Here is a 26,247-nt window from a genome sequence, read left to right as displayed (position 1 = left end):
ACTTGTACTCATAAATACAGAAGCAGCTCAGTGGCAGAGTTGGAAATCGGGGCCCCTTAAATGACTAAATGACCTTTTCCCTGGCTGCCACTGCCTTCATGCAGAAGCGGTTTCTCGGTAGCCTTCAAGGCATGTGGTCAGGTGGTGGAAGAGGACAGCTGTGTGGCCATGAGGATTGTAGCTTGGGAGCCCTTAGGCTTCCTAGGTCCAGTGTTGCCTTGCCTGACTCTTCTCCATGTTGCTGTCACCATCTCAGAATCCACTGGCCTGACCGCCTTTTATTTAGGACTGTGGAGACACCCTGTAACCCTCCCAAGCCTGTTTGAGATTGTGCTTCCTGCCTCCAAAGAGAAATACTCCTTCCCCGATTTTTCCCTTTGAAAAGCAAATACGTCACCCCCTGGATCTGTGGTTAGGAAGTACCTCTGCTGGGACATGGATGTTCCACCAAGACTTCTCTTTGTCTGTCCTTTGCTCTCGTTCAGCCCAAAGTCCTCCAAGTGGCTTTTAGTGGTGGAACGAGAAGCCATATCACCAGTTGGCTTCTGAGTTGATCCAGGATTTAGCTACCAAGATTAAATCTGCTTTAATAAATTTGCTGCTATGTTCATTAGGAATGCCTTTGTTTCTGGCTCCCCATTTATTCAACGGACAGAATTGTTGTCTGCCTGTTGGCATATGCATTGCATTACTGGTATTTTGCTGAATTTGTTAGCTTGCTGCACGTGCTCTTTAATGGAATGCTTATTATGAATTCATTTTTTAATCACACATCTCATGTGTACTAGAAGGGAGCCAGTGTGGAACTGGATGCATGGAAGACATTTCCCTGGGGATGTTTAACAATCAGAGGCAGTTATGAAATGGATTGACACAGCCGAATGCTTAGTAAAATAAACTCATAGGTAACAGTTTTGCTATTGATCCTTTAAATTACCCTCTAGCAGTGAGTTGAAATGAAAATTGGTTGCATGGTTGTAGCTTTTCCTTATTAAGTAGAATAAAATGCATTTTAACTTACTTAGAGGTTTTTCAGGCAGCTATCGAGTTGTGTTATCAGAAAGAAGCTCAATATCATAACACATGTGGATGACACAGGGTGACTTGCAGGAAAAATAGCCCAGCTAGAATTTCTCTGGGAAGGAACAAATTGATTTTTAAACATACAATAGCCACTTTTCTTCAGATTCTATCAAGATATAATTTTGTTTTTTAACAGAAGTTTTATGAAGGGCAGGTAAATACGAATGACTTAGATTTCTTTCCAGGAGTCATAGAAATAAGCGGTCTCTGACTTAATAGGAACCTGTTTACCTTAGTTTCTATACTAACAAAATAGTTATGGTTACAGAGTATTATAATATGTCCCATTATAATTTATAGTAGCTAGTTATTGGGACAATTTTCATATTTATTTTAAAATAATATTAAGAGGGAGTTTTGCTTCCAGTATTGGCTGAGTGAGCGCATACTGAATTGACCCTCCTATAGATAGCAACTAGATACTGTACCAGAAACCCCATATGAGGACAGTGGAGGACAAATAAGAACAGGCCCATTGTGGGGGGGCAGTGGTCAGAAGGAAGCAGCAGTCTGGTCATGTGTCCAATCTGAGGACAGCCAGAGTTGGCAGGGTGCAGGATAGCTACGAGAGTGATGTAAAACTCAGTCCTTCTGCCCTGGTGAAGCAGATTGTGGAGTTTGGGCAAGCATAGACCCTGGAGGTCGAGGGGAGCGTCCCACAGGGAGGGCCAGGAGGGAATGCGTGGATCCTGTGTGTGATACTCCCTTTCTCCTTGGTTGAATCATGTCTGACTAGGACGAGGACACTATACCGGGCATCATCCCTCAGACCCAGCAGCTAGATAAGGACAAGAGACCAGGACTGAGATCTGAGCTGCTTCTCAAGACAGCTTGAAAAACTGGCACCCGTTGTGGGAATAGAACACAGTCCACTGCCTGCATACCATAAAGTTTATAATACACAAGTTTCAATCCAGAGTTGCTCAAGACATGAAAAAAGTGGAAAATTCATTCATTTCCAATAGGAAAGAGAAACAGATCAAACCCAGGATGATCCAGATGTTGAAATTAGCAGACAACTATTTAAAAACCCTCAGAGATGTGGAGCATGGGTCTCAATGTGGTCTCTATCCCTATACCAGTAACTTCAGGATCATCTAAGTATTTGTTGGAAATACGTATTCTTTACTACCACTTATAATCAACTGCATCAGAAACTGGGGAAGGCTGAGCAGTCTGCTTTTTAAAAAAGCTGTCAACAGGATTATGTGATGTACCTTAAAGTTTGAGAACTGTAGACATAAAGAAAAATATCCTCATTATGAATAAAAAGAAAGTTCTAGGACTGGGTATATAGCTCAGTTGGCAGAATGCTTGCATTGTAAGCACAGGCCCTTGGTTCAAAAAAAAAAAAAAAAGGAAAAGATAAAAAGTTCTAAAGAAGAAGTAGAAAATATTAAAAAAAAGAGAAGTTCTGAACCAGGTGTGGTGGCATATGCCTATAATCCCAGCGACTCAGGAGGCTGAGGCAGTAGGATTGTGAGTTTGAAGTCAGCCTAAGCAACTTAGTGAGACACTGCCTCAAAATGAGAAAAATTAAAAAATGAACTGGGGATTTAACTCAGTGGTAAGGGTGACCCTGATTTTGATCCCCACTCTTGCAAAGAGAGATATACTCTATAACTGAGATTTACAGTAACTGCAATTAACAAAATTAACAGCAGAATGGAAGTGATAAAGGAAAGAATCCCTGACCTTGAATATAGAAATTATCCTGTCTGAAGAATGGAGAGAAAAAGATTGGCAAGGAGAAAAATGACAAATGAAACATCAGGGTTCTGAGGGATGAGACCATGTACAGTTGGAGACACGATAGAGTAAGAAAAAGAAGACACACCACCAAAGAAGCTATACAGATGACAAGGAAATGGGAAAAAAACCACCCAGAGTCATTGCTCAGTGGGATAAACCAAGGACAACCACAAGGAGGTGCCACTAGATGCCCTAGCATGGCTAAATAGTGAAAAGCCAGCAACACCAAGTGCAAATGAGGATTTGTAGCAGTACATTGCTGGGGGAATGCAAAACACCAGGGCCACTTTGGAAGACAGTTTGACACCATCTTAGGTGGTTAAACATTCATCTACCATACGGTCTGCAACCTAATTTCTGGAGAAGGGAAAACTTAGTGTTAGGAGTCCAGTTGCACCCCCTGCCCACATTCATGTGATTATGTTTTATCCTTGGTGTCTCATAATATGGAGGCAGGATTTTCAAAGAAGTAATTAGTGTAAATGAAGTCACATGACTGAGCCCTAATCCAGTATGACTTGGTGTACCTATAAGAAGAGGAAGTTAGGGGGCTGGGGTTGTGGCTCAGAGGTAGAGCACTTGCCTGGAATGTGGGAGGCACTGGGTTCAATTCTCATATAAATTAATAAAATAAAGTCCATTGACAACTAAAAAAAAAATTAAAAAAAAAAAGAAAGAAGAAGTTAGGAGGCAGACCTACAGAGAGGGAAGACCCCGTGAGGACACAGGGAGAAGACAGCGCCCATGAACCAAGGACCTCCAGCCTCCAGGACCTTGAAGAAATAGTTGTCTGTGGTTTAAACTGCCCAGTCTCTGGTGTTTTGTTAAGACACCCTGAGCAGCTTAGTGTACCCCCATTTCCACAAAATCGTATAACCAAATGCTTGCAGCAACCTTGTTCACATTCTCTGAATATTGGGAACGACTCCAGTGTGCTTTACTGTGGTACGTCTGTGTGAACTGCTCAGATGTAAAATAGAGCTGGCTCTTGATTCATGCAGCGCCACGAGTGGACGCCAAATGCCTTTTACTAAGAAGCCAGGCTTCAACGCCTCCACATAGTGTGGTTCCATTTATATGAGACTATAGAATAAAAAGACAAACTGATAGGAACTAAAAACAGATTGGTGTGTGCTAAGAATCGAGTGCTGAGGAGGGACTGATTATCCAAGAACCAGCACAAGGGAGTTTGGGGTTGAAGGAACTGTTCTTTCTGCCTCTTGATTGTGATTATAGACACGTGACTATGCATTAGTCTGACAGCCCTCCCTTCAGGGAACAGCAGATCCCAAAGAATGAATTTTACCATATGTAAAATTTAAAAAAAATTAATTTAAGAAGTAAATACAATGAACAGAACAGTGGGAAAATAATGACATTTCAGATTTTTTAAAAAATATATTTTTTTATTTTTAGTTTTACAGACTGCATTTTGATTCATTGTATACAAATGGGGTACATCGTTTTGTTTCTACGGTTGTGCACGATGTAGATTCACACCATTCGTGTAATCATCCATGTACATATAGGGTCATGATGCACGATGTAGATTCACACCATTCGTGTAATCATCCATGTACATAGGGTCATGATGTCTGCCTCATTCCACCATTTTTTATACCCCCTTCCCTCTCATTTCCTTCTACATAATCTAAAGTTTCAGATTTGCTTTTTAAGGGGTGGGGAGGAAATGCATCACCAGCAGACCTGTACTCTTAAGAAGGGCTAAAGGGCAGTCTTCAGAGAAAACGAGGTCAGATGAACGCTCCCATCTGCCCACTTCAACACCCTCAAATATGCCTCGGTCTGATTTTTAGCAATAGGAGAGCAGGAGAAATGATATGTGCATCAGTAGACGTGAGGACACATGCAGAACTCCCTCGTTTAACAAATATCAGGCACCCACTGTTTGCCAAGCAGAGTTCTAACTTGTGAGCTGCCAAAATGAAGCATGCATGACTCTTTTGATTCAGGGGGAAAGGGGAACATGCAGACCAGCCCTCCTGTCCTGAAATGAGACGTGTGCACATTTCTGTCTCCACCTGGCCCGCTCTGCCGCTGCTGTTATCCTGCTGGGGTCGCACTGGTCTCAGTGCCAGTTCTGTTTCTCTTTCAGACGTCATTCAGTCGGGGTTTCACGAAGAACATGAAACTGGAAGCCGTGAACCCCAGGAACCCAGGAGAACTCTGCGTGGCCTCTGTGGTCAGCGTGAAGGGGCGGCTGATGTGGCTCCACCTGGAAGGTATGCACAATTGGTCCCCATTCAGAGGGGCTAGGGCCTGTCTGGAAATGCCAGGCGGCAGAGACTCACTCTCAGGAGTGCCCACGTGGCTTCTCCTGTATTTAAACAGATCTTAAATTATTCAGTGTTCTTAAATAAGTGAAACAAATCAAATATAAATTCATTCGGAGGCACTCATCTTAACTCATAATTTCGTGAAATGAGATGCTGGTGAGATAATTATGTTTGGAACACAGTGGTCTTTTTACATCTATGATTATTAAAGCTAATGTCACAATTAAATTAATATGAGTCACTAAAAATGGTATTTGAGGTCTTGATTATTATGAGAATAAAATTATATGTTTGCATTTTAATGTGAATAATACCCTTTAGTTTCTTCTGTGGATGTTTAATTTTTCCTCAAAATATTATTGGGGGAAGACTTTCTCCTCAAATAGATAATAAAGAAGATTTAGTCTTATTTCTTCAGTGACGTTGAAAATGTTCTTTGTAGCTACATTTTATTTATAAGTGTTTAGAAAATTCACAGAACATTTTTGTGTGTGTGTGTGAACAGAACCTTGATAAGATTTTAGCTTTAGGCAGAAGACTATATTTTCCAGATGTATATTAAAGTGCATTTAATCTCTAAGATTTCCTCATCTCTTCATGATTTGTGTAATTTTTGATAAGACCAGCTAATGAGTAGTAAAATATTTAGCTTTCCTGTCTAGGCATAGTTTAACTCTTATGAGTGCTAATACCACCAGTGGAATGTGAAGTTTAAAGGAAGGTCTAGAAATGGGTGCTAATCTCTTCTCATCTTTATTTCCTCAGTAAGTCAGTCTAAAAATGCATGGAAACTTCTCAGATGGTCCTACAACCTCATAAATATTGTAGTAGATTGGAAAATGTAGGGAATGGTCATTTTAGATGTGATTTGTGTTCCTAATTCCCAGAACATAGTTTAAAGCACTGCTGTGGTTTAGGGTTTCACAATCAATTTGAAATAAATGGCAATTCTCAAAAAGTGTATTGCTTAGTGGATTTTCAAGTAGAGCAGCTTCTATTTGGAATCAACAGAACGATAGACACAGGCAAAATAGTGGTATTGCTGCAGCTAGTGGAACAGAATGTGACTGTTTTTGTTGCTGCCTGTGGAGTTGAGTCATCTGCTGCTGGAGACCCAAGATCCCTTCTGTGATTTCCGATTGCTAAAGTTAACTTGCTGTCTAGCCCTGTGCTGAGCCATTGTAATAAGATCAGTCTTATTTGCATTATTAATTTGAAAACAAAAGTGGTAAAGTTAGAAGCCTATGTTTCACCATCATTACTTAGCGCATTATGGTTAAAATTCTGCGACAGTCATTATTTATTTAGCAGTTTCTACTTTCAGTGTGCGTTACAGCTGCTAATTACCTAACACAAACAGCACTGAGAGTGTCCTGATTTTTATAAATGGAGAAACTAGCAAAGCCATTAAGATGTGCCTGGGGTTCATTTTCACTGCTCTTGATATTTTCTTCGTTTCTTCATCCGCTAGACCATAGAGTTTCCGCTTCTTAAAAAGAGTGTGTAATTTAATATTTTTGATAGTATTTCTCCTTTTTGGATATAAAGTTTTGGTTTATAGCAAAACAAAAATGGAAGTCAGTGCTTCCTCTTCCTCTCTGGAGTACTTTGCGTAGTAATGAAAAGGAGTTGGTGTCAGGAAACAGACCCAAAGAGATGATTCAGGAGTCAGAGCTTATTCTTTTTTTTTTTTTTTTTTTTTTTTGTTGTATGGGGGATTGAACCCAGGGTCTTGTGCTTGCAAGGCAAGCATGCTACCGACTGAGCTATCTCCCCAGCCCTTATTCATGTTTTTGAAAAGTGCTTTTGAACAATCTGTTGAATATTATAATATTGCTTGTTGACTATCATCTGGAATTATTGGTCAAAATCTTGCATCCATCTCATCACTTAAAAAACATACACACAAATAAGGTAAAATTCCAGTCTGTCTGCTTGGTCTTGCTCGAGTTTCATTTCGGTTTCTATTTTGTTTTTGGCCCTTACTGAACATTTGCCTTTTAAAGTAACAACTTAATGGTAGTTATTTCTTATTATTTTATATTTATATTTATTTCTTATTACTTCATATGTACATATATATATAAAATAAATAATTATATATATTATTCATGCAATTTATAATAATATATAATATATAATTTATAATAATAATACATATATATATAATATCAGTCCTTGGGTTAAAATGATGGGGATCAATAAGGTCACTCTGTGGCTGTTAAATTATTTTATATGATGATGATTATTCTGATAATAGACCATTTATTTGACACTTGAAATTTATAAAGTACTTTATAACAATTCTATTCATTTTTTAATACATTAAATTGAAGTCTTTTCAATACATGGCTTAACACTTTCAGGTAATTAAAGTGATAATTTCTGTTAAAATTTGACTTTTCTGGAGTTTCGTGAATTCATAGGTATCTGTATAGGGTCTGCTGTTGAAAAGGATGCAATGAATAAAGTATCTGAGATTAATGTAGTATTATTTTGGGTGCATATCGAGGAACTCTACGCTCTCACAAACCACGCATAGGAAGGGTAGGCAGTGTGTGGTGCCGGGGTTAGTGTTTGGGGGCAGAGGTAACAGTTCTCCTCTCTCCCCCTTCTGCTGTAGGTACTCATGTCTACAGTCAGGGACATGAGCCATGTAATGTAGGTCACTTTGAGACTTTAGGGGTGGCATTGCAGCCGTGCATGCTGGCTCCCACACCTGTGCCTCTGCCTTCTCTCAACCAAGTGACCTTGGACGCGTTGCAGGTTATTCTCTCACGGGACAGAAATGGCATGAACATTTCAAAACCCTCGTTCTCCCGGCTCTGGCTCTTCTCTGTTAAGAGGGTTCCCATCTTTGTGTAGTCTTCCTTGACTTCTCTCGCGACTTCTGCTTTCCCAGATGGAGTGTAACACTTACACCTGAGACTAGAAGTATTTCAGATTTTTTAATTTTTGATTTTTATTTAAAAAAAATATTTGCATGTACATTATGAGGTATCTTAGGGGTGGGACTCAAATCTAAACATGAAATTCATTTCTGTTTCTTGTACCCAGAGCCTGAAGCTAATTTTATATGTTGTTTTTAGTAATTTTATGCAAAAAATAGAGATTCATGGTGTGGAATTTCCTACTTAGGGTGTCATGAGAACACTCAAAATAGTTTCGGATTTTGGATTTCACGTTCTCAGATTCGGGACGCCCTGCCTGTATGTACACACGCAAAACTTCATTTCACGCTTCAGATGAGACCCAGTGAAATCACAGCCTGCATTTCTAGGGGTTAATGCAGTTAGTCCACAAGAACTTTGAGTAGGTCTGCTTTTTATCCACAGTTCCACAAAACAGATTTTATAGAAAAAAAAATTAGCTTACTTTTTAATAATCGTCGTAGACTGTACATAATATGAAGTTCTCCATGTTAACTGTCCCTTTTCAAGTGTGCATCCAGTGGCATCAAGTATGTCCATGCTGTTGGGCAGCCGTCACCACCGTCCATCTCCAGAGGTTCCCTCTTACAGAACCAAAACTGCACCCATGGAACTAAACTGCATTTCCTTTGCCGACAGTTCCCAGCAACCTTTGTTCTGCTTCTTGTCTTTACGAATCTGACTTCTCTAGGGACCTTGTACGGATGGAATCATGCAGCATTTTCCCGAGGAGAGCTCTTTGCAGGATTTGCTACTAGTAATGGTGCTTTCATGTTTACGCACCAAGTTATATAATAATTTGTCATAGGGTCTTTTTGATCCTCACAAAGCTGGCCGCTCCATCAGCATGTAGGAGGCTCATGGCTTAGCCAGGGTTAAAGAAGTAGTTGCAGAGTGAAATGAAATTTAGAGAAAATATAAATTTTTCATGATCAGTAATGGCAAAGCAATTCTAGAAATTTCAGTCTGTGAATTCATGCTTGCATATAGCTTTAGACAGTAAGTTTTTAGAGTCAAGGAATTGCATACGTACGTGTACCCTGAACTTCACTTTCTACGTTGACAAGCACAGTACGTGCATGGCTCAGTCCCTGCGTGGTCCCTGATTTTTTCAAGTGCCCTCGGGAGCATGTGGGAACTCCCCAAGTCTGCAGTATCGGTGAATGTGTTTATAAATGCAGTAAGCAGTGACATTTCAGGGACAAATGTTCCCTCCTTTTCCCATCTCAAGAAGGGCATGCAGCAGGGAATGATGCATCGACATTTCCAGATGCACCTGGTCATGCCTGCCCTGGCCCTGGTGAGGTGGTCTCTGAGCACAGGGTGCTGTGCTGGATTCCTTTTCTCCACCCTGCAGGGTTGGAACGCAGCAACGCTCCAGGCAGGAGAACTTGCCTGCCCTGACTGGGTTTCTGCCCTGTGTACTTGGCAGGGGTGGTGGGAGGCTGCTGGGGCACCCTCCTTACCCCTGGGTAAGAGGGTTAGTGTGTTCTGCATCTCTTGTCTCTGGGTTGGTTCTCATTTTTTTGTTTGTTTGTTTTGTTTTTACTTGTGAAGTTTTCTTTTTATGTAAACCTCTCCATTGTCATTTGTGACCCTCCACCTCTAGCCCATTTCCTGTCCTCTCAGCAGCATTTGATCTTTGTTGGCCCCTCCTTTAAAGTCTCTCTTCCTGTTCCTCAAGAAACCTGGGCTAGGCAGGCTTGTCTTCCCTCTGTCTCTTGCTTCTTAGATGTGTTTTCTTGGTTTCGCCTTTGTTCTGAGTTCCACCTGTATGATGTTCAGGACTCTCCAAGGTCTTCCTTGTCACCCCTCTGCACAGTCTCACTTTCTCCATGACTTCAGACGGCCACTCTGTGTCAACGAATCCGAATACCCCACACCGACAGCGGGCACACTCATCACCCCGTCTTACCACCTGCAGAATGCCTCCAGTGTGTCTGCTGAAATACAACCCGCATCTGCTCTTCCTCACTGTCCTGCTGGCTCAGTGGCACCATTATCTGCCCAAGTTGGAAACCAGGAAATCATCCAAGTTCAAAGCTCTAAAATAATTTTTGACTATTAGCTCTTCCAGGACCCTTCGTAACCCATTTGTTACTTTGGTCCCTGTCTCATCTGTGTTCTCTGTTCACTGCCACACCGCGATTCAGGGCTTTGTCCCCCTTTCTCTTATAATCCCACTGGTCTCCTAACTGCTCCCCTCTGCCGTCTTCCTGGGGCTCTGAGAGTCACCTTTGTGAAATACAGTCACGCCTTCCTTGCAATATTCATTGAGCGTATTTCTCACAGATTCAAGTCTAAATTCCGTGGCATGGCATTTAACTGCCATGTGTCCTGGACTGGGGTGGGAGTGGGGGTGTGTGTCTTGAGTCCTTTCTGAGTTTACAGTCTCCCTTCTTTACTAGTTCAGCTCTGTAAAATGTGTGTAATGACAGACCCTGCCTTCCAGGGCGGTCCTGAGACCAGCTGGGAGTGTTGGGAGTCGTCTTTGGCACGTCATCTAAGTGCTCAGTCAGTGGAGGTTGAGTGAGCACATCTTATCTTTGGATGCTCCATCAGGAAGGACCTCTCATTGGTCTGTAAGCACCCTGAGGTGGGTGTGGGTGCTCTAAGCCATCACACAGGGCTTTCTTCCTGTCTCAGCATCTCACACAGCAGTGTTGGTACAAGACATCGTGTGTGCTTTGCTTCCTAAACGTTCACTGAATAGACATGAGGAATAAGTAAGATCCTGTTTCTGAACAAAATGCTGTTTTAAGATGGCGCGGTCTGAAGAAATACTGTTTTTCCAGTGGAATTTTGAGAGGGTGAGATATTTTGCACTTTGAGGCTGAAATTCAAAAACCCCTTGATCACTTTTTCCTGTGCTTGGCTTGGTTCCAGTTCAAGACCCTCCATGTCAGAATCCACTGGGGTCCTATTAAAATGCACATTCCTGGGGCTGCATCCAAGTCCCTGGGAGCAAGGGCTAGGAATCTGCACCTCCAAACCACGCACCCCCGTGACTCCTGTGCACACTGGATTTTGCACAGAACTCTAATAGGTCAAACAGGCAGGGTGTTTCGGCTTAGAGAAACCTGTTTGACCCAGCCTTCTGTGTGTAGGAGACTAGGCACAATCAACAGCCCTTTCTTTATTAAGCCTTTCCATAATTTGCGAAAAAGTCAGGTAGTTAATAAGCATTTTGCATACACTTGCAAAAATGAAACAAGGGAAAATGCAAATGTGAAAATAATTATATTCTAAGCCAGCGTGGGTGGTTTTAACATCTTTAAAAACAATGGTGTGGCCTCCGTCAAACATTTGTGGGAGAAACTGCTTCCTCGGGTTAGGCTGTGGTTGCAGTGTTACCTGGACAAGTGAGAAAGTGACCCCAGAGCAGGAGCTGCCTGTGGGAAGAGACGGTTAACAGGACCAAACTTGTGTTCTGGCCAGGACCGGAACCGGCTCTGCCTGTCTTCAGCAGAACGTGAGTTATTTGTAAGGCTGTGGATGACAGGCCGGGGGAACTCACCTCTCCAGAGGCTTTGCAGAGGAACCAAAGTCAAGGTTGGGGTTCCCAGCTGCCATTGGGATGAATGTGACTTCCAGGTGACCACGTTCCCAAGAGGCAGGAGCCCTGGACACAGAACCTGGGCCTGTGCACCTACCTACAGAGACAGGGTTATCTGGCTCCTTCTTCTGCTTGAAAATTGGAATTTTGCATGTGGGACCTCCTAGGAAGGAGCAGATTCCAGACAGCCCTACCTGGGGTAAGAAACTAGAGTTGCTCACCTTAAATGCCTTCTAAGGCCCTGAGCTAGAGCGCCCAGGCTCAGATCTGCTCTGACCAAGTGGTTCAGCTTTTCCTGTGCCTCAGTTTGCTCATCTATAAAATGGGGATGAAAATAGACCCTGTTTTTAATTTTTTAAATATTTTTTAGTGTCGTGAGGATGTGGTCCAAAGTAAGTGCTGTGTTTGCTATTGTGCGAGTATCTCTCGCCCTCTACACACACACACACACACACACACACACACCCCACATGGACACCTTTTATTCCCTTCCTCTTGCTTGCTCTCAGACCGTCTTTTCTCTGATACCTTGATCGTGCCAGCCACAGTTTTGCCGTGCTTTCTTCCTTTGGAGTTTGTCTGCAAGGCTGACAAAGGGGTGCTCCGAGAGCCAACTCATGGCTTGGCATCTGTAGAGGGACAGGCCTGGCAGGCGGTGGACAGGGTGTCCAGCGCCCTGTCCTTCCTTGCTGGGGGACAGTCAGACCTCTTTTCATTCTTCTCACCCTTTTCCCTTTCATCTCACCCCTGAACCTGCCAGCGTTTGGTATGTCCTGTGGGTTGCAGTCGGATGTTTAGCGGGGTTGGCTCATTCCCTTAAACACACTCACCTTTCTTTCCATCCGGGTCTTTAACTGAGATGAAGAGGTTGTTCCGACTCCGTTACTGAAGTAAATGAAAGTCATTTTCCTTCCTCGAGGTGGACTATGGGCCATTCTCCGTCCGATTTCTCTTGCCCACGGCGCCCACTAGCATCTCCACTCTTGAGCCCACTCCCGCCATGTGCAGGAAGTGAAGTGACCATATAACTGGGGGAGTCTGGCAGGATTGCGTTCCTAGGAACACACTGAAACCCCCCGCTCAGCTCCATTTTTCATCTTGACCTTCTGGCTACAGAAGCTCACTGACCCGAAGGCCCTGCTCTGTGTCTTTGGTTGGGTTGAGCTGTCCTACAAAGCCCCCCCAATGACAAGGACAAGAGGAACTTTGTAATCTGCTGAATTGAGAACAAAATCCTCCCAAGATGGGGTGGAAAGCAGGATTATTTTAAGGTTTCACTGTGATTCTCACAAAAGTTATATTCTTTGTCAGTTTATTTTGTGAGTATGGAAACATATAGTGAAATGATTCATTGTGGTTTAGTTTTATTTTCTTTAATGGTAACTTTCTCTTCAATGAGTCTGACCTCAAAGGCAGTACCAAATTTACGTGTGGGATTCTTCCTTTCTTCTCTTTTGTTGTGTTGTTGTGATTCAGGAGGTTGTGAAGGTTGTTGTTGTAAAATAGAAAATTCAACACAGCAAAAGTACCTTTGGTCATATTCTCCCTCCTCGTTGATTCCCTGTCCCCTGGCCACCTGGCTCCTTTCCCAGTTAGTTTGTTGCATTTTCCTCCAGATTTATTTTATCACATATGAATATATGTTATTTATCCCTTCCCAGCACACTCTACCTGCCTAGGGTTCTGCACGCAGCTTTTTCTTACTCTAGAATACATCTTGAAGATGTTTACACATAAGTCTACACACAGGTTTCTCATTCTTTTTTATGTCTGGGGAATATGCCACCATTTGGACAGACCCTACTGTATTTAGAGACTTTGCCATAGAAGGAGATTTCAGCTTCCTAATGAATTTTGGGATGAACATTCTACATAAGAATGGACTAGTGGATTCTGTTCTGATAGGGTGCAGCTTAGACAAAGATTGCGTATGATCTTGTGTTGTTCTTGGGGGACCTTTTCTATAAAATGATAAAAATGTATTGATCTTTAGTGACCCATCCAGCTTTGCATAGGTGCATTGCATATCTGAAGGAGGAGCTTTGCGCTCATTTTAATGGATAATTTTGTAAGCTATTGGGTTCCCAGTCTTAAAAAATAATGGGTTTGTTTTAAAAGACTATTCTGAGTCTGGTCAGAAGTATATAAGTTTACAAGGTTGGTAAAAAGAAATAAGAATGGGATTTGAAAGTTCCGGGATTGGGAAAACTTTCCTGGTTGATAAATCACTCATGTTTCCATCCACACTCAATAGGTACCTTTGTGGGCTAGATTTGGCTGAAGGGAAGACAGGGCTATTAAGTCACTTGAGAAAAGGGGACTGGCACCTCTAAGCTGGTACATACCTTGTTAAATGAGAAGTATGATCAAACAATCCTAAAGATGATGTGGCATGTTAATGTACTCACTGTATGTAAGCATATACCGAAGCTTTAATATGATGTGATGTTTGCACTAGCAGAACATTGAAGATGAAAGACACTTTAGGAGGACTTGGAGCTGAAGTTCACTGTGTGCTTCCTTTTGAAGCGCTGCTTCAAATGACCTTGAAAATCTTACTTGCAGCTAAACACAAATCTGGAAATACAAAATGTTTCTGGTGGACGAATTTAACCTGTTGGCAAAATGGTCGCATCACTGAGAAGCACACACTATATTAATGAGTCTGAAGCAGAGAAAGTGGCCTAGTGCTGAGAAACATCCCCTGACCCTTTCTCTGGTCCTCTGGAGACTCGGGAGCCCTGCAGGACGGGGCAGTCACAGCCACCTTGGAAGCTAGGGAGAGCGTTTTCATCTTTTGTCTATTTGAACATCGGTCGTGTTTGATGTTGATTTGATGATTCTTTTAGCAGTTAAGGTCACACTGACTGAATCATGTGATATTAGGCAAAAATGATATCTATTTGTTCAACTTCATTGAAAATTAAGCCCTATAAACCTCCTTCCATTCCTTTAACTTATACATCCTTGAAATGATAGAATTAAGCATATAGGAAGCTAGTTGGTTTCTTTGAGAACCAGTCAAAAGTTCACAATAACTAATTATAACACGCATGTGTTGGGGTCCTGGATATTCACCAGCACATTGATTTCACACTAAATTAGCAGCCTGTACTTACCAAATAATGTACTTGGTTTTCACAGTGTCTGCTTTAGGGTGAAAAGTGAGGAGATAGGAGCCGTGGTCCTAACAGTGCAGTCAGGACCATCTTGTGTAGTTTCCTAAATGATCATTTCATGGTGGGGAGTGATTGCACACTTCCAGGTGTCATGTGCTGACACAAATGTCTGCCGGGGTTTACTGTGGTGTTTTCGTCTTGGTTCTCAGCGAGGAAGTTAAAGCAAACTAGAGGAAGTGGTCAGAGCCCGGGAATCACTCTCTATAAAGAGCTCTTATCTTTTGATTCCTGGTTCAGGAATTTCTCCCTCGCCGTGTTTTTCCTTAAGAACTATTGATTCAGGGTAGAATTTTCTTCTTATAACTAATGGGCTGGTTTCCAAATTTGTTCTGTGGCCAGCGCTCCTTGAAACGTAGGCTGCGGTCGCATCCAGATTTCTGGGTCTTTTCCTTTTCCTGGCTGCGATACCGGGTTATCAGAGGGCATGATTGGGTTTAGGAGACAGGATGTGATGGTTGGGCAGATCCCCCTAAGAAGACATTCCCGCGTAAACTACTTTTGTGCGACACGGCCAGACTCTGAGACCACAGACTGGGTTCTCAATCAGCAGCTCGAGTCCAGCTGAGGAGTTAACAAGTTCCCTGGAGGAACCGCCCTGTCTGCAGGCCCCGCTCCTAATCAGCGGCATCCATTCAGCAGCTGCTTTGAGCTGTCAGGTTGGACGATTTAGTTGATCTTTGCTTGCAGTCGGGGGAAGCGTGGCATGGGGGCTTACACGTGTGCCCCGTGGCTCCCACCCCAAGCTCCACCGTTTTCTCCATTTCTCAGCTGCCCTCAGAGAAGGAGGCTTTGTTCCTTCTAGAGTATGTGACTCTGATGGAGTGTTTCCTGAGTCCTCCTCCCTCCCCATCTTCAGGGGGAAGTGTCTCTCTTTTCCAAACCCCCACTTTTTTTTTGAACCCTGTTATCTGCTCACTGTTGTATAATTCAAGCATTTATATGTGTCACAAGACTATAGGCTCCTTAAAGTCACGTCTGACATACTATCGATTTTCTTTTTTTTTTTTTTAACATTTGAAGGAACGTATTTCTCAGTCTTTGGGATGCTCTCTTATTTTCCCATTTCTTTGCTGATACTTACTGTTTCTGTTTCTTGCATGGCAGGTCTGCAGACTCCTGTGCCAGAGGTCATTGTCGATGTGGAGTCCATGGATATCTTCCCAGTGGGCTGGTGTGGAGCTAATTCTTACCCTCTGACAACACCACACAAGACAGTCTGTGAGTGTTGCTCTGTTGAATAGATGGTGACACAGCATGTGTGATCTGGTGAACAACTAGGCTTCAGAGGGTCCAAATAGCACCGGTTTTTTTCTCTATTATCCTTCAAGAGTCTGCATGAGATGAACGTTCGGATGATTCCACAGGTTTACAAACCAAGATATAGCAGAGAGATGCAGAGAGAAAAATCTCTGAAATCCTTACTTCCAGTTTTGTGTGCAATCCATTATGTTGATAGGATGAAAATTAAATTAGATACCATGTTTTTATATTATCATTTCTTAGAACGATCTCATTTTTCTCTTGCAGTTTCCTGTAAAGGAACCACACTTAGTCCCCATAATTTACCAAACTACTTAGAAATATTGAACCTACTCATAGTGCTAATCAGTCAGTGAGATTTCAACCGTACATTAAAAAGTGTGTTGCTCACATCCTTTTGAACACAGAAATACCAAGTAAAACCAGTTATTTGTAGTTGAACAGCACAGCAGGATGCACACACAGACACATGCATACAACAGTGGTTTCAACATGTTATTATATTATGGGTCATTATCATCAAGTGGTACTGCTTCAAAATCTTAATAAATAAATCTTAATAAATCTTTGCATTTGTCCTCCCACCCTAAAGTACATCAGAGGTTATGAGTTCTCAGAGACTGTGGGTTTCGCCTTTCCATTAAAGAGATTGCCTTTCTATTGTTCTCTTTGTGGAATTTGCATGCCAGCTCTGCTTCTTCTCAGCACCCTGTGTCATGGTACAGTTGCTTTTCTTCTGAGGACATCGCTGTGAACTAAGTTCCATCACCTAGTGGGCTTCACAGCCCCGATGTCCACAGATTTTGAAGGGCCTCCCTCCTCCATATTCACCCAGAGCAATATAGAACGTTATCCTTTCACTGACTACAGAGCTGCTTAAGAGTCTGCATCATCTTAAGTGGGGAGAGCGTGTCCCTAAGATTCAAACGATTATTCTACATTCGACGATCAGAAATATTTTAAAGTGAGGAGAAGATAAGACTAACTGGATCAAACTCATGCAATAGTATCTTCCCCGGGGTCTGCCTTGTGGCTGCACTCAGTGCTTTTTATCCTTGTTGTGACTAAGATAGAACCTGATAGCCCCCTGTATCTCTTCCCTCCCTCCTGCACATGGATATGGGGGGCTGCAAGTGCTTTCGGCTTTTCTGGAGCAAAATCACATGTTGGTTGAAACATTATAGCGTTTCCTCTTTATTTTTCCCCGGGGCTTGGCTCCTTACCAGGGTACCATATAATCAGGCTTCCCACCCTCAGCTCCAGGCTGAGTTAAACAAGTCATTCTATACTCCTTTTCCACCTTGGAGATCATAATAGTTTATACTTTTTTATAGAAATACTAGAATCAAATTCCAAAGAGAGTGAAAAATGGGTAAAGATTTCTTTGAGTATTTCATTAATTCTTGCATTCATTATTATCCATACTTTTATGCTTTAAGCAGGCAAACTCTGACTCTACCCTGCCAGACTCTCACAGCTTTCAAAGTATTGGTGGAATTAATTTATACTTACATTGGAAGGCACAGAATTATCTGAGCCAAGATTAATAGGTGCCAAAAGCTCTGGTCTATTTTTGTTAAGGTGATAGTAATATAGAAATATAATTGGATAGAAATATAAACTGGAAGTGTTCTTATCCAAAAAAATCATTATTTGCTGATTTATGTCAATATTTGACTAGATGTATTTGTTAACCACTACTCCTTCCAGTAATTCAATATTCTAGTTGAAATGCAGGCCTCTGAGGCTCATTTGGGGGATACCGTCACTGTAGCATTATTTGCCTTATCACAGCTTCTAGGGAAAGATCATTCTGGATCATCATGCTTGCACACTGATGTGAGGTACAATATCTGTACTCTTTTTTCTTTCTTATTAAAAGCACCTTTCAAAATAAAGTAGCCAGTATAATGATAAGATTAAATGTACCAGGTTCTATTAAGATCTCATGCCTGATGAGTCCCTATTTTATGCTAGAGGAAATTAATATAAAATTGTGTCTTGACTACAATAACTTGTCATTATTTAAAGAGGGACTTTAAAATGGGCATAACTTTACGCTAAGTCATTTTTTAAAAAATGCTTTTGCCCCACTAACTATGTGATTTTTCTTTCTGTCTTTCCATATTTCGTCTGTTTTGCAGCCCAAAAGAAAAGAAAGATTGCAGTTGTGCAGCCAGAAAAACAGTACGTTGACTTTTTTTTCTTTTTTTTTTCCTCCAAAACCGTATGGTAAATCGTAGTTTCTTTGCAGAGGATCGGAAGCATGACTTGTGATTAGAGAGCAGCTAACAGTGGTGTACGAGTAAATGTGACAGTCAAGTGTAGCTACCATGACTTCCTGTGCACCTACTATGTGCACAATGCAGTGCCAGCTCCCAGAGGAGCTTGTAGTCCAGACTGCCATTGCTTATTCTCTGTTTCACCTCAGCACACCTGAAAAATATTCCAAACCCACTCGCTGATTCTGAGTGCCCTCTGGGACCTGCATGACACTGTGGTTTGGATGCACGTCCCCTCTTCCGAACCCGGAGCTTCTTCCCCACCTCTCCAGCCGTGACCAGGACTGGAGACAAAGGATTCAGTGTCCCCCCAACTTGGGTGCTTCCCGCTGGGTGTGCCTGAGCCAATTGCTTTAGTTCTCCATATCTCAGCAGCCACCCTTGTAAATACCTATTTCCCAGGGTTTTGTGAAGATTAAATCAGATTCCCACATGAAAAAAAAAAAATTGGATCTTAAATTATTAAACAAAGGTAGGTTGCCCCCCGCCCCATTTCACTAGTACTGTTATGAGGGAAGAGGGTTAGTCAGGGTGTGGTGTGGACATGAGCAGTATGTCTTTGAAAAGTTGTAACTGGCTGCCAGCCCTTTTATATATTGTGAAATATTTAAAATAGGCCAAAATGTGCATTCCATCACAAGTAATTGTGTTTGCTTAGGTAAATAAAAATTATATGGATAGAAAGTTAACTGAAAACAGCATTTCTCACAAACTCAGGTTTAAATTTAAATGCAGTAAAACTAAACAATAACAGCATTGTTATTTGAATGAGAATAACAGTCCTGTGGATACATTTTTATGCACTCATTTCGAAAATATAGTGTATCGGGGTCGTAACCTGATTCCATTTTATCTACCTAATGTGAATTAATAATAGACCCATAATCAAATCCAAATTTGCAGTCTTTGGATGAATAGTTCTCACTCTTTACGTGTGTCGGTCATGTAGAGAGCTTAGGAGAGGACAGGTTGCTAGGCCCCATCCCCAGTGTTTTTGATTTGGGATGTCCAGAGTGGCCTGAGGATCTGCATTTCTAACAAGTTCCAGGGTGATGTCAACACTGTGGGCTTGGGGACCACACTTTGAGAACCATTGCTGTAGATGACCCCTATATGCTCTGTCGTGATGTCTACTTTGATTGTGTGAAACTTTTCACCTCTGTGGTTTCCATATTGCCAGCCTTGGGGGGGGCGGTCCCTAGGAAACCTGTCTCTGTTCTTTTCCCCTAAGGCTACATTTAAGAAAATATATTTATTCAGCATCTTTTAAACTGAGCTGTAAGCTGGGTATGGTGGCTCACACCGTAATCCCAACAACTCAGGAAACTGAGGCAGCAGAATCATAGGTTCAAGGCCAGGCTGGGCTACTTACCTTACTAAGAACTTGTCTCAAAACAAAAAAAAATAATAAAAAGGGCCGGGGACGTGGCTCAGTGCTAGAGGGCCCCTGGGTTCAGTCCCCAGTACTGCACAATAAATATGTAAACAAATGGAACCATAACGGCGCTATTGGAGTAAGCCTGCTTCACATTTTAAGAATCATCAGTTCATAGGGTTTCTTTTTTTAAAGTCTTCTTTTTAGTGTGGCCATAATTCACAGAGGTTAGAAACCCGAGTTACTGGAAAGTGGTTTTCAATTAAACATTGCAGAGGAAGAATCTGACTTTGATTAAATGTAAGGGTGTCTTTCTTCATGTCTAAAATAAAATCGAGACCATTATGGCAGTTCTGTGGCAAGAGAAGACAAGCCCAGCCCAGAAGAAACTCGTGTTCAGTGACGGCCACTCGGAGGCAGATGTGCCTTCATGGTCAGAAAAGAATTGAGAGCAACCTTTCCGAAAGAGTCTTTTTCTCTAGTCTTGTGGAGCTGCTGTTATGCACACAACCTGTCTTACGGCGTTCTTGTCTTCAATTTCTGGAATAGTCTACTTTATGTTCTGAGGAAACTTCAGAATGTCCTTATTTCTCCTTAAGCTTGTGACTCATGGCGGTTTGCTCTCTTTATCCACAGATCGCCATCCACAGTGCCTGTTGAGAAAATACCTCATGACCTTTGCTTATTCCCTCACCTGGACTCCACAGGTAATTGGGTCCCACCTAGGACTTTCTGTCCCTTTCCAGTTTTTGACTGTGAGTGGAGACATGTATGTATTTTTAGGTCTCAGTGACTGTCTCTCAACTTTGAGCCTGTTCTCCTTTTCTCTGTTACAACTCATGAACAGGTAGCTACTTTTGTAAAATTTCTGAACCAGTGTTTCTTTACCTCTTCTCTTCTGTTTGTTAGTCAGTACCCTAGAGAGGTGGTCTGATCTGCAGAAAAGAATCCACGTGCTGCTTGGATATATGAGCCAGCTTGGCACTGTGTAGTACTGATGCCTGTGCAGGACAGGAAAGAGATGAAAACATCACCGTCAGGCATTCCTTTTTTGACATTTTATCACAATGTCACTTGCATTTTCTCCCTAGTGATTATTACTTAAGTTCCCACTGGCTTTTGATTTTTTTTTTTTTTTTTTTTGTTAAAACCCTCTGAGTTTGAATAGCTGGTTGTGAAGTCTTTTTGAAACTACTGTTTGACTACCAAATCTGAGAGTAGACATGTTTTTGCCTTAGGTAATACTTGATTCAGAATTTTGTTTTCTGTGCTAAAATGAAATCTGCTGTGCATTCCAGGATTTAAAGCTATATGCCATGGAAAAGTCCTATTTTAGTTGAACTTATCTTTGTAGTAAAAGGAGCGGTTTAATGAGTAGTCTTAACTGAAATTTTTTTTTTTTCCCTATGATTTGGGCAGGGTAATCCTACCAAAAAATTCTATGTAAATGCACCTGTGAACTTGATTTATGGTCTTAAAAGAACCATACCAGCTACCCTTTCATAATCAATGGTAATTTCACTCCTTTCTTTTTATATCCAGAGGAATGACATTTCTACCTGCTACCTATTGGTTCTTATGAAAACAGGTCTTCCTGTTAAATGACCATCCCAAATTAATAGCAGCACTTGTCCAGAAATACCACTAATGGCGTAGTTTAGCTTGGGGCAGGAGCCGGAGTCCTTAGTCAAAACTGGAACCTCATTCTGTTCATAAGCATCAAGAAACATCAGAGTGAGAGCTTAGATCATTTGATTATTCTACTTTTGCTATGGCCACTTGAGACAGGGAAAGACCCACAGTGTGCCCTGTTCACTGAGTTGGAAGAATAGAGTAATGCAGATTTAAGCCAGGTCACGTGTGTGATCTCGAACTGCGTTGACTTTGTCATAGTCTTTATATCTCCTTGTGTGTCTTGAATACTGCCCAGTCCACAGAAAAGTTTGTGTGTATGGTGGAAAAAATCATTGTAACTTTTAAGGTATCATCATGATGATAAAATGTCCTGATATTTGGACACAGTACCCCTTTCTCCAAAGTAGAAAATCATCTGTTTTTCTCCACTGCTCTGTCACAATTTGGAAGAAAGTGAGGTTCCCTAATTAGCGTTCCAGCAGTGTTGGCCCTGGGGTTCCGACTATCCACAGTCCCCTCTCTTTTGTAACTCTGGATTCCCCATCAGTCAAGACCCTGGACAGCAACGCGAGATGACTTTGCTGACTGAGCACATCACGCATGTGCCTCTTGTCCCCCTAAGTCCCAGAGTGGAGATCCAAAGCGTCCCCTGTGTTGTCTCCCCTGCAGGAACCGTCAACGGGAAGTACTGCTGCCCGCAGCTGTTCATCAACCACCGGTGTTTCTCAGGCCCCTACCTGAACAAAGGCAGGATCGCAGAGCTACCTCAGTCGGTGGGGCCCGGCAAGTGTGTGCTGGTTCTTAAAGAGGTAAAGCAGGACACAATCCCAGTCGGCGCATGGTAACAGATCTGTAGGCCGCAGGCGCAGCGTGTGAGGGATGCTCGACATTTGAGTCAGTTCAGCGCACGTTAATCCGGCACCTCCTGGCCGTCATGGCGAGGGCTGAAATCTAGAGACAAACGATGTTCCTGCCCACAAAAGTCTCCCAGCCCAGCATACCTCCTTTCCTCCCACGACGTCGGGGGACATGTTGCACTAGGGTTAAATAAAGTGCTTTGGGAAGACAGGAGGAGGAATGGAGTGAGGGCTTCAGGCTGAGAAGCCGGGGCTTCTCAGGGAGCAGCCAGCTTGGAAAGGCACAGGGCACCTTGGAGGCAGCAGAGAGTATGTTGCTCCTCAGCCGGGTGGTGGTGGCGTCTCTTTTATCCCATGCTTCCATACCACTTAGTGGGTCTCTGGGTACACGAGTGAGGTTTGTGCCCTGGCTTTGTCCAGCACAACCCGGGCCACACGTCACTCCATTTCTCTCCTGACCTTGAGAGGTGACCTGCAGGTGGAGGCAGATCGAGAGGATGTCAGAGGTCTTCTCTCTGTTGCACTTTAGAAATCAGTAAGGGAGTTTTCGAGAGAGGAGCAGAGGAGAGAAAGTGACAGAACATGACGGGTGCCATTTGATGTGGCTTGGGCAGAGGGAGTATAGTCTTCATTGTGCAGCAAGGGCACACGGGTGACCTGTTGGCAAAGGAAGCTCAGGTACGGCTGGTGGAGAGGGACCTGCTATGGCGATAAGTAACAGGTACAAAAGTGTATGTTACATTTTGAAGAGAAAAACAGAGGGAGCCTGGCGGTCCTGGTGCTTCAGTGTGAGGCCTAAGCAGGTCAGAGGAGACCACTGCGAGAGGCCTTCTTCAGCATCCTAGGCAACATGGACCTGAAGCTCTGAGTGACAGGGACCCCTCAGAGTGTCACTACGCGGAAGCATCTCCCTCAGCCCAAGAGCATCTCATGGTTTCAATGGTCATTTTTCTTAAAGAGAAATAAAGTCAGAGGCCATTGGTGGTCTTAGTAGTTAAAATCCTCCATCTATTTGGAAGCAATGTCTGTTTCAGGGAGAACGCAGGGGCTGTGGTTTAGAAGAAACCTGTGAGAACTGGACCTGGCTATTGTATTATTTTTGTATTATTGCACAGAGAGTATTTGACAGGTGGTCCCATCCCCGAGCGAGCTTCCAGCCAAGCGGGAAAGATGAGCAGATGAATTGAATGTGACTGGCACGTCCCAGGTGCTGTGTCAAGGGCTGGCGCAGACACTGTGAGACAGCACTGGGGTCACATGCAGCGAGTAGGGAGGTGACAGGGGTACCTGCTGCAGGTGGAGGGAAGGCTGGAGCCTGGAGGGTCAGGGGGCTGGAGAGAGGGAAGGACAGGGCACTTGCAGCACCTGAGACGGGAGCAAGACCAAGGGCCGGCACAGGCAGTGCCCACGCTTACACCGAGAGTCTCGTGCAGCCCTGGCCTCTGGACGTGCCCTTTGGTCCCGCTCACTCAGCAGCAGGTTGGGGCTACTTTCATTTAATACAGCTGGGCACTGTGGATCATGCTCATCCAGAGTGGCAGGAAGACTCCATAGATAATGGGTTCAGAGCTAAAGAAAAATGGGGATTGTGGGCAAGGGCAGCATGTGCCGCATTGCTCTGGGTGTGGCGAAACGGTTGGCCCACCAGTTAACCCTGACTGTATCCATTGGTATTCTGTGTACATTCCTGCAAACAGGGAACTCCATCCAGAAAGAAATCAGACCGGGATTAGGCATGAGAATTTCTGTCTCAGTGATATGAGACCCTCCGAGAGGCCTTTCTTTAGCCCCAGCCCGTGGATGAACAGCAATCACGTCAATGCTGTCTGCCTGTGTTGGTTATGAGTGACAGGTCACTCCACGGAAAGGGAACACACAGTGAATGGGTGGGTTTCTTTGAAGCTGCCTGCAAGCTTGGTGGGCATATTCCAGCTTTTAACATAAGCTCCATTATCTGCCAACTGTGTCAATCAACCACATGGCTTTGGCCTCTGTAGGGGCTTCTCTGTAGGGGCTGGCCATTTTAATTTAATAAATGATTTTTTTTTCCAAATCAAAAATAGTTATCCCCGGCCAATTCTCTGATGGGTGCCAGCCACCAAACTTAAAAGCCAGGCCAGAGCAGCTTTCTGATGACAAAAGTGGTTTTTTGCTGATGTTTAGAAAATGAATGCAGGAAGAAAGAAAGAAGAAAGCAAGTGCTTGCTTCAGCTCTGTGAGTGTAAGGAAAATATAAGTTCACCAGCCAATATTTATGCTAATGCTCTTCCTTCAGTACCAGGACCTCTGTGTGGCTTCAGACTCCATTTTATTTAAAGAAAATGAGGTAATTGAAGCAAAGACAGAGTACATTGTTTTTCTGGGTCACTGATGGTGTTAGAAATTTAAACACTTTTGTTTCCTCAGAAAAGGTAAACTGAGAGTTGTTTCCCATCTGCTAGAAGTGTAGATCAAGTCTGTGGGTGCGGGGGCAGAGTAGTCCCTGCAAGGTTAGATGCAGTCTGGGAAATAAGATCCCGAGCTGCAGCTGAGCCAACCATGCACTGGATGGGAGGAAGTTTCCGGCAGAGTGATTGCTACTGTCTCTCCACTCACTTTATGTGTGTGAGACTTGAGTTTGGACAGAGCCAGAGGGCAGTCCACATCTGGCCTCCGTTCTAGAGAGGGCATCTTGAGAAGAGGTAGATGACCCGCAGGAAGCTGGAAACAGTCAATAGGTGGCCCAGTCAGCTGTAGGCATCTCCTACCAGTGAACTCAGTTTGGAGCAGGCCTTGTCCCTCAAGTGCTGGGACATGTAATGAGATGTGTGAGGCCAGGCTCATGGAGGATGGGACCACTTAGGTACAGATGTCAGTGATGATGTTTATCATAAACCACAGCTGCAGGCTCAGTAGGATCACTGCCAATTGGGACCATCCATTTCCATCCCAGATCCTTCCGCTCTCATGCCCAGGGTGTCAGGGTCCCCAAAAGATAGATAAACTGTATATCTATGTAGGATCATGAGATTTGTTGTACCACATGACAAAAGAGTAAGGTAGATAGGGAGGGGGGCCTATCGTTTCGATTCCTCAGGGAGTCCGAGGAATCCCTTTCCACCCTGGTCACAGCACTTTCAGAAGTGTTGACTTGCTAGCGCCTCTGTAACTGCGTTAGCTCTGCAGCAGACGTGACCTGTGCCTTTGGGCAGCCTGGGTCCCGGAGTCTAAGAAAGGAACATCTATAGGGGGGAAAATCAAAAAGTTGTACACTTTCTGTTTTAATCAGCGTTTCCATTGCTGTGACCAAAATTCCCAACTAGGGGGAATAGTTTTATTTGGGGCTCAAGGTTTCAGAGGTCTCAGTCCATAGATGGGTGACTCCATTGCTCTGGGTCCAAGATATGGCAGCCCAGAGGAGGAAAACTGCTCAGCTCATGGTGGGGTCAGGAAGCAGAGGGGATGGGAAGGGTCACAGGGTAGATGCACCCTTCCAGGGCATACCCCCAGTGATCCACTCCTCCTCCATACCCTACCTGCCTACAGTTACCACTCGCTCAGTCCATTCAAACTAGGATGGACTGATTGGTTTACAACTCCTGTAGCCTAATCACTTCACCTCTGAATATTCCTGCATTAAGAAGAACTTTGGAACTGTGATATACATACATAATGGAATATTATTCAGACATAAAGAAGAATAAAAACATGGTATTTGCAGGTAAATGGATGGAATTGGAGAATATCATACTAAGTGAAATAAGCCAATCCCCAAAAACCAAACACCAAATGTTTTCTCTGATAAGTGGATGATGATACATAATGGGGTTCGGAGGGGTGGGGGGTAAGAGAAGAACGGAGGAACTTTGGATTACATAAAGGGAAATGAGAGGGGGGAGGGGGCAGAAGTATGAAAGATGGTAGAGTGAGACAGACATTCGTGTATGATTACATGAATGGTTTGAATCTACATCGTGTACAACCATAGAAAAGTTGTACCCCATTTGTTTACAATGAATCAAAATGCAATCTGTAAAATTTTTTTTTTAAAAAAGAAGAAAA

The 26,247-nt window shown here is 43.1% G+C and overlaps 1 protein-coding gene across 4 annotated transcripts in view; it reads left to right on the top strand.

The window, feature by feature from the left end:
• Window positions 1–26,247, top strand: part of Sfmbt2 (Scm like with four mbt domains 2) — a 214,084-nt gene that overhangs the window by 148,342 nt on the left and 39,495 nt on the right. For all 4 annotated transcript variants that reach the window (XM_047520981.1, XM_047520979.1, XM_047520980.1 and 1 more), the window contains 5 exons: window positions 4,952–5,078; window positions 15,902–16,015; window positions 18,202–18,244; window positions 20,351–20,421; window positions 22,019–22,158. In XM_047520981.1, coding sequence (XP_047376937.1) covers window positions 4,952–5,078; window positions 15,902–16,015; window positions 18,202–18,244; window positions 20,351–20,421; window positions 22,019–22,158 — 495 coding nt within the window. The remainder of the gene's footprint in view (window positions 1–4,951; window positions 5,079–15,901; window positions 16,016–18,201; window positions 18,245–20,350; window positions 20,422–22,018; window positions 22,159–26,247) is intronic.

Source organism: Sciurus carolinensis, chromosome 12 (assembly GCF_902686445.1).
Source record: "Sciurus carolinensis chromosome 12, mSciCar1.2, whole genome shotgun sequence".
Classification (NCBI taxonomy): domain Eukaryota; kingdom Metazoa; phylum Chordata; class Mammalia; order Rodentia; family Sciuridae; genus Sciurus; species Sciurus carolinensis.
The sequence above is the reverse complement of the archived record's forward strand: the minus strand, read 5'-3'. Positions and strand labels throughout refer to the sequence as shown.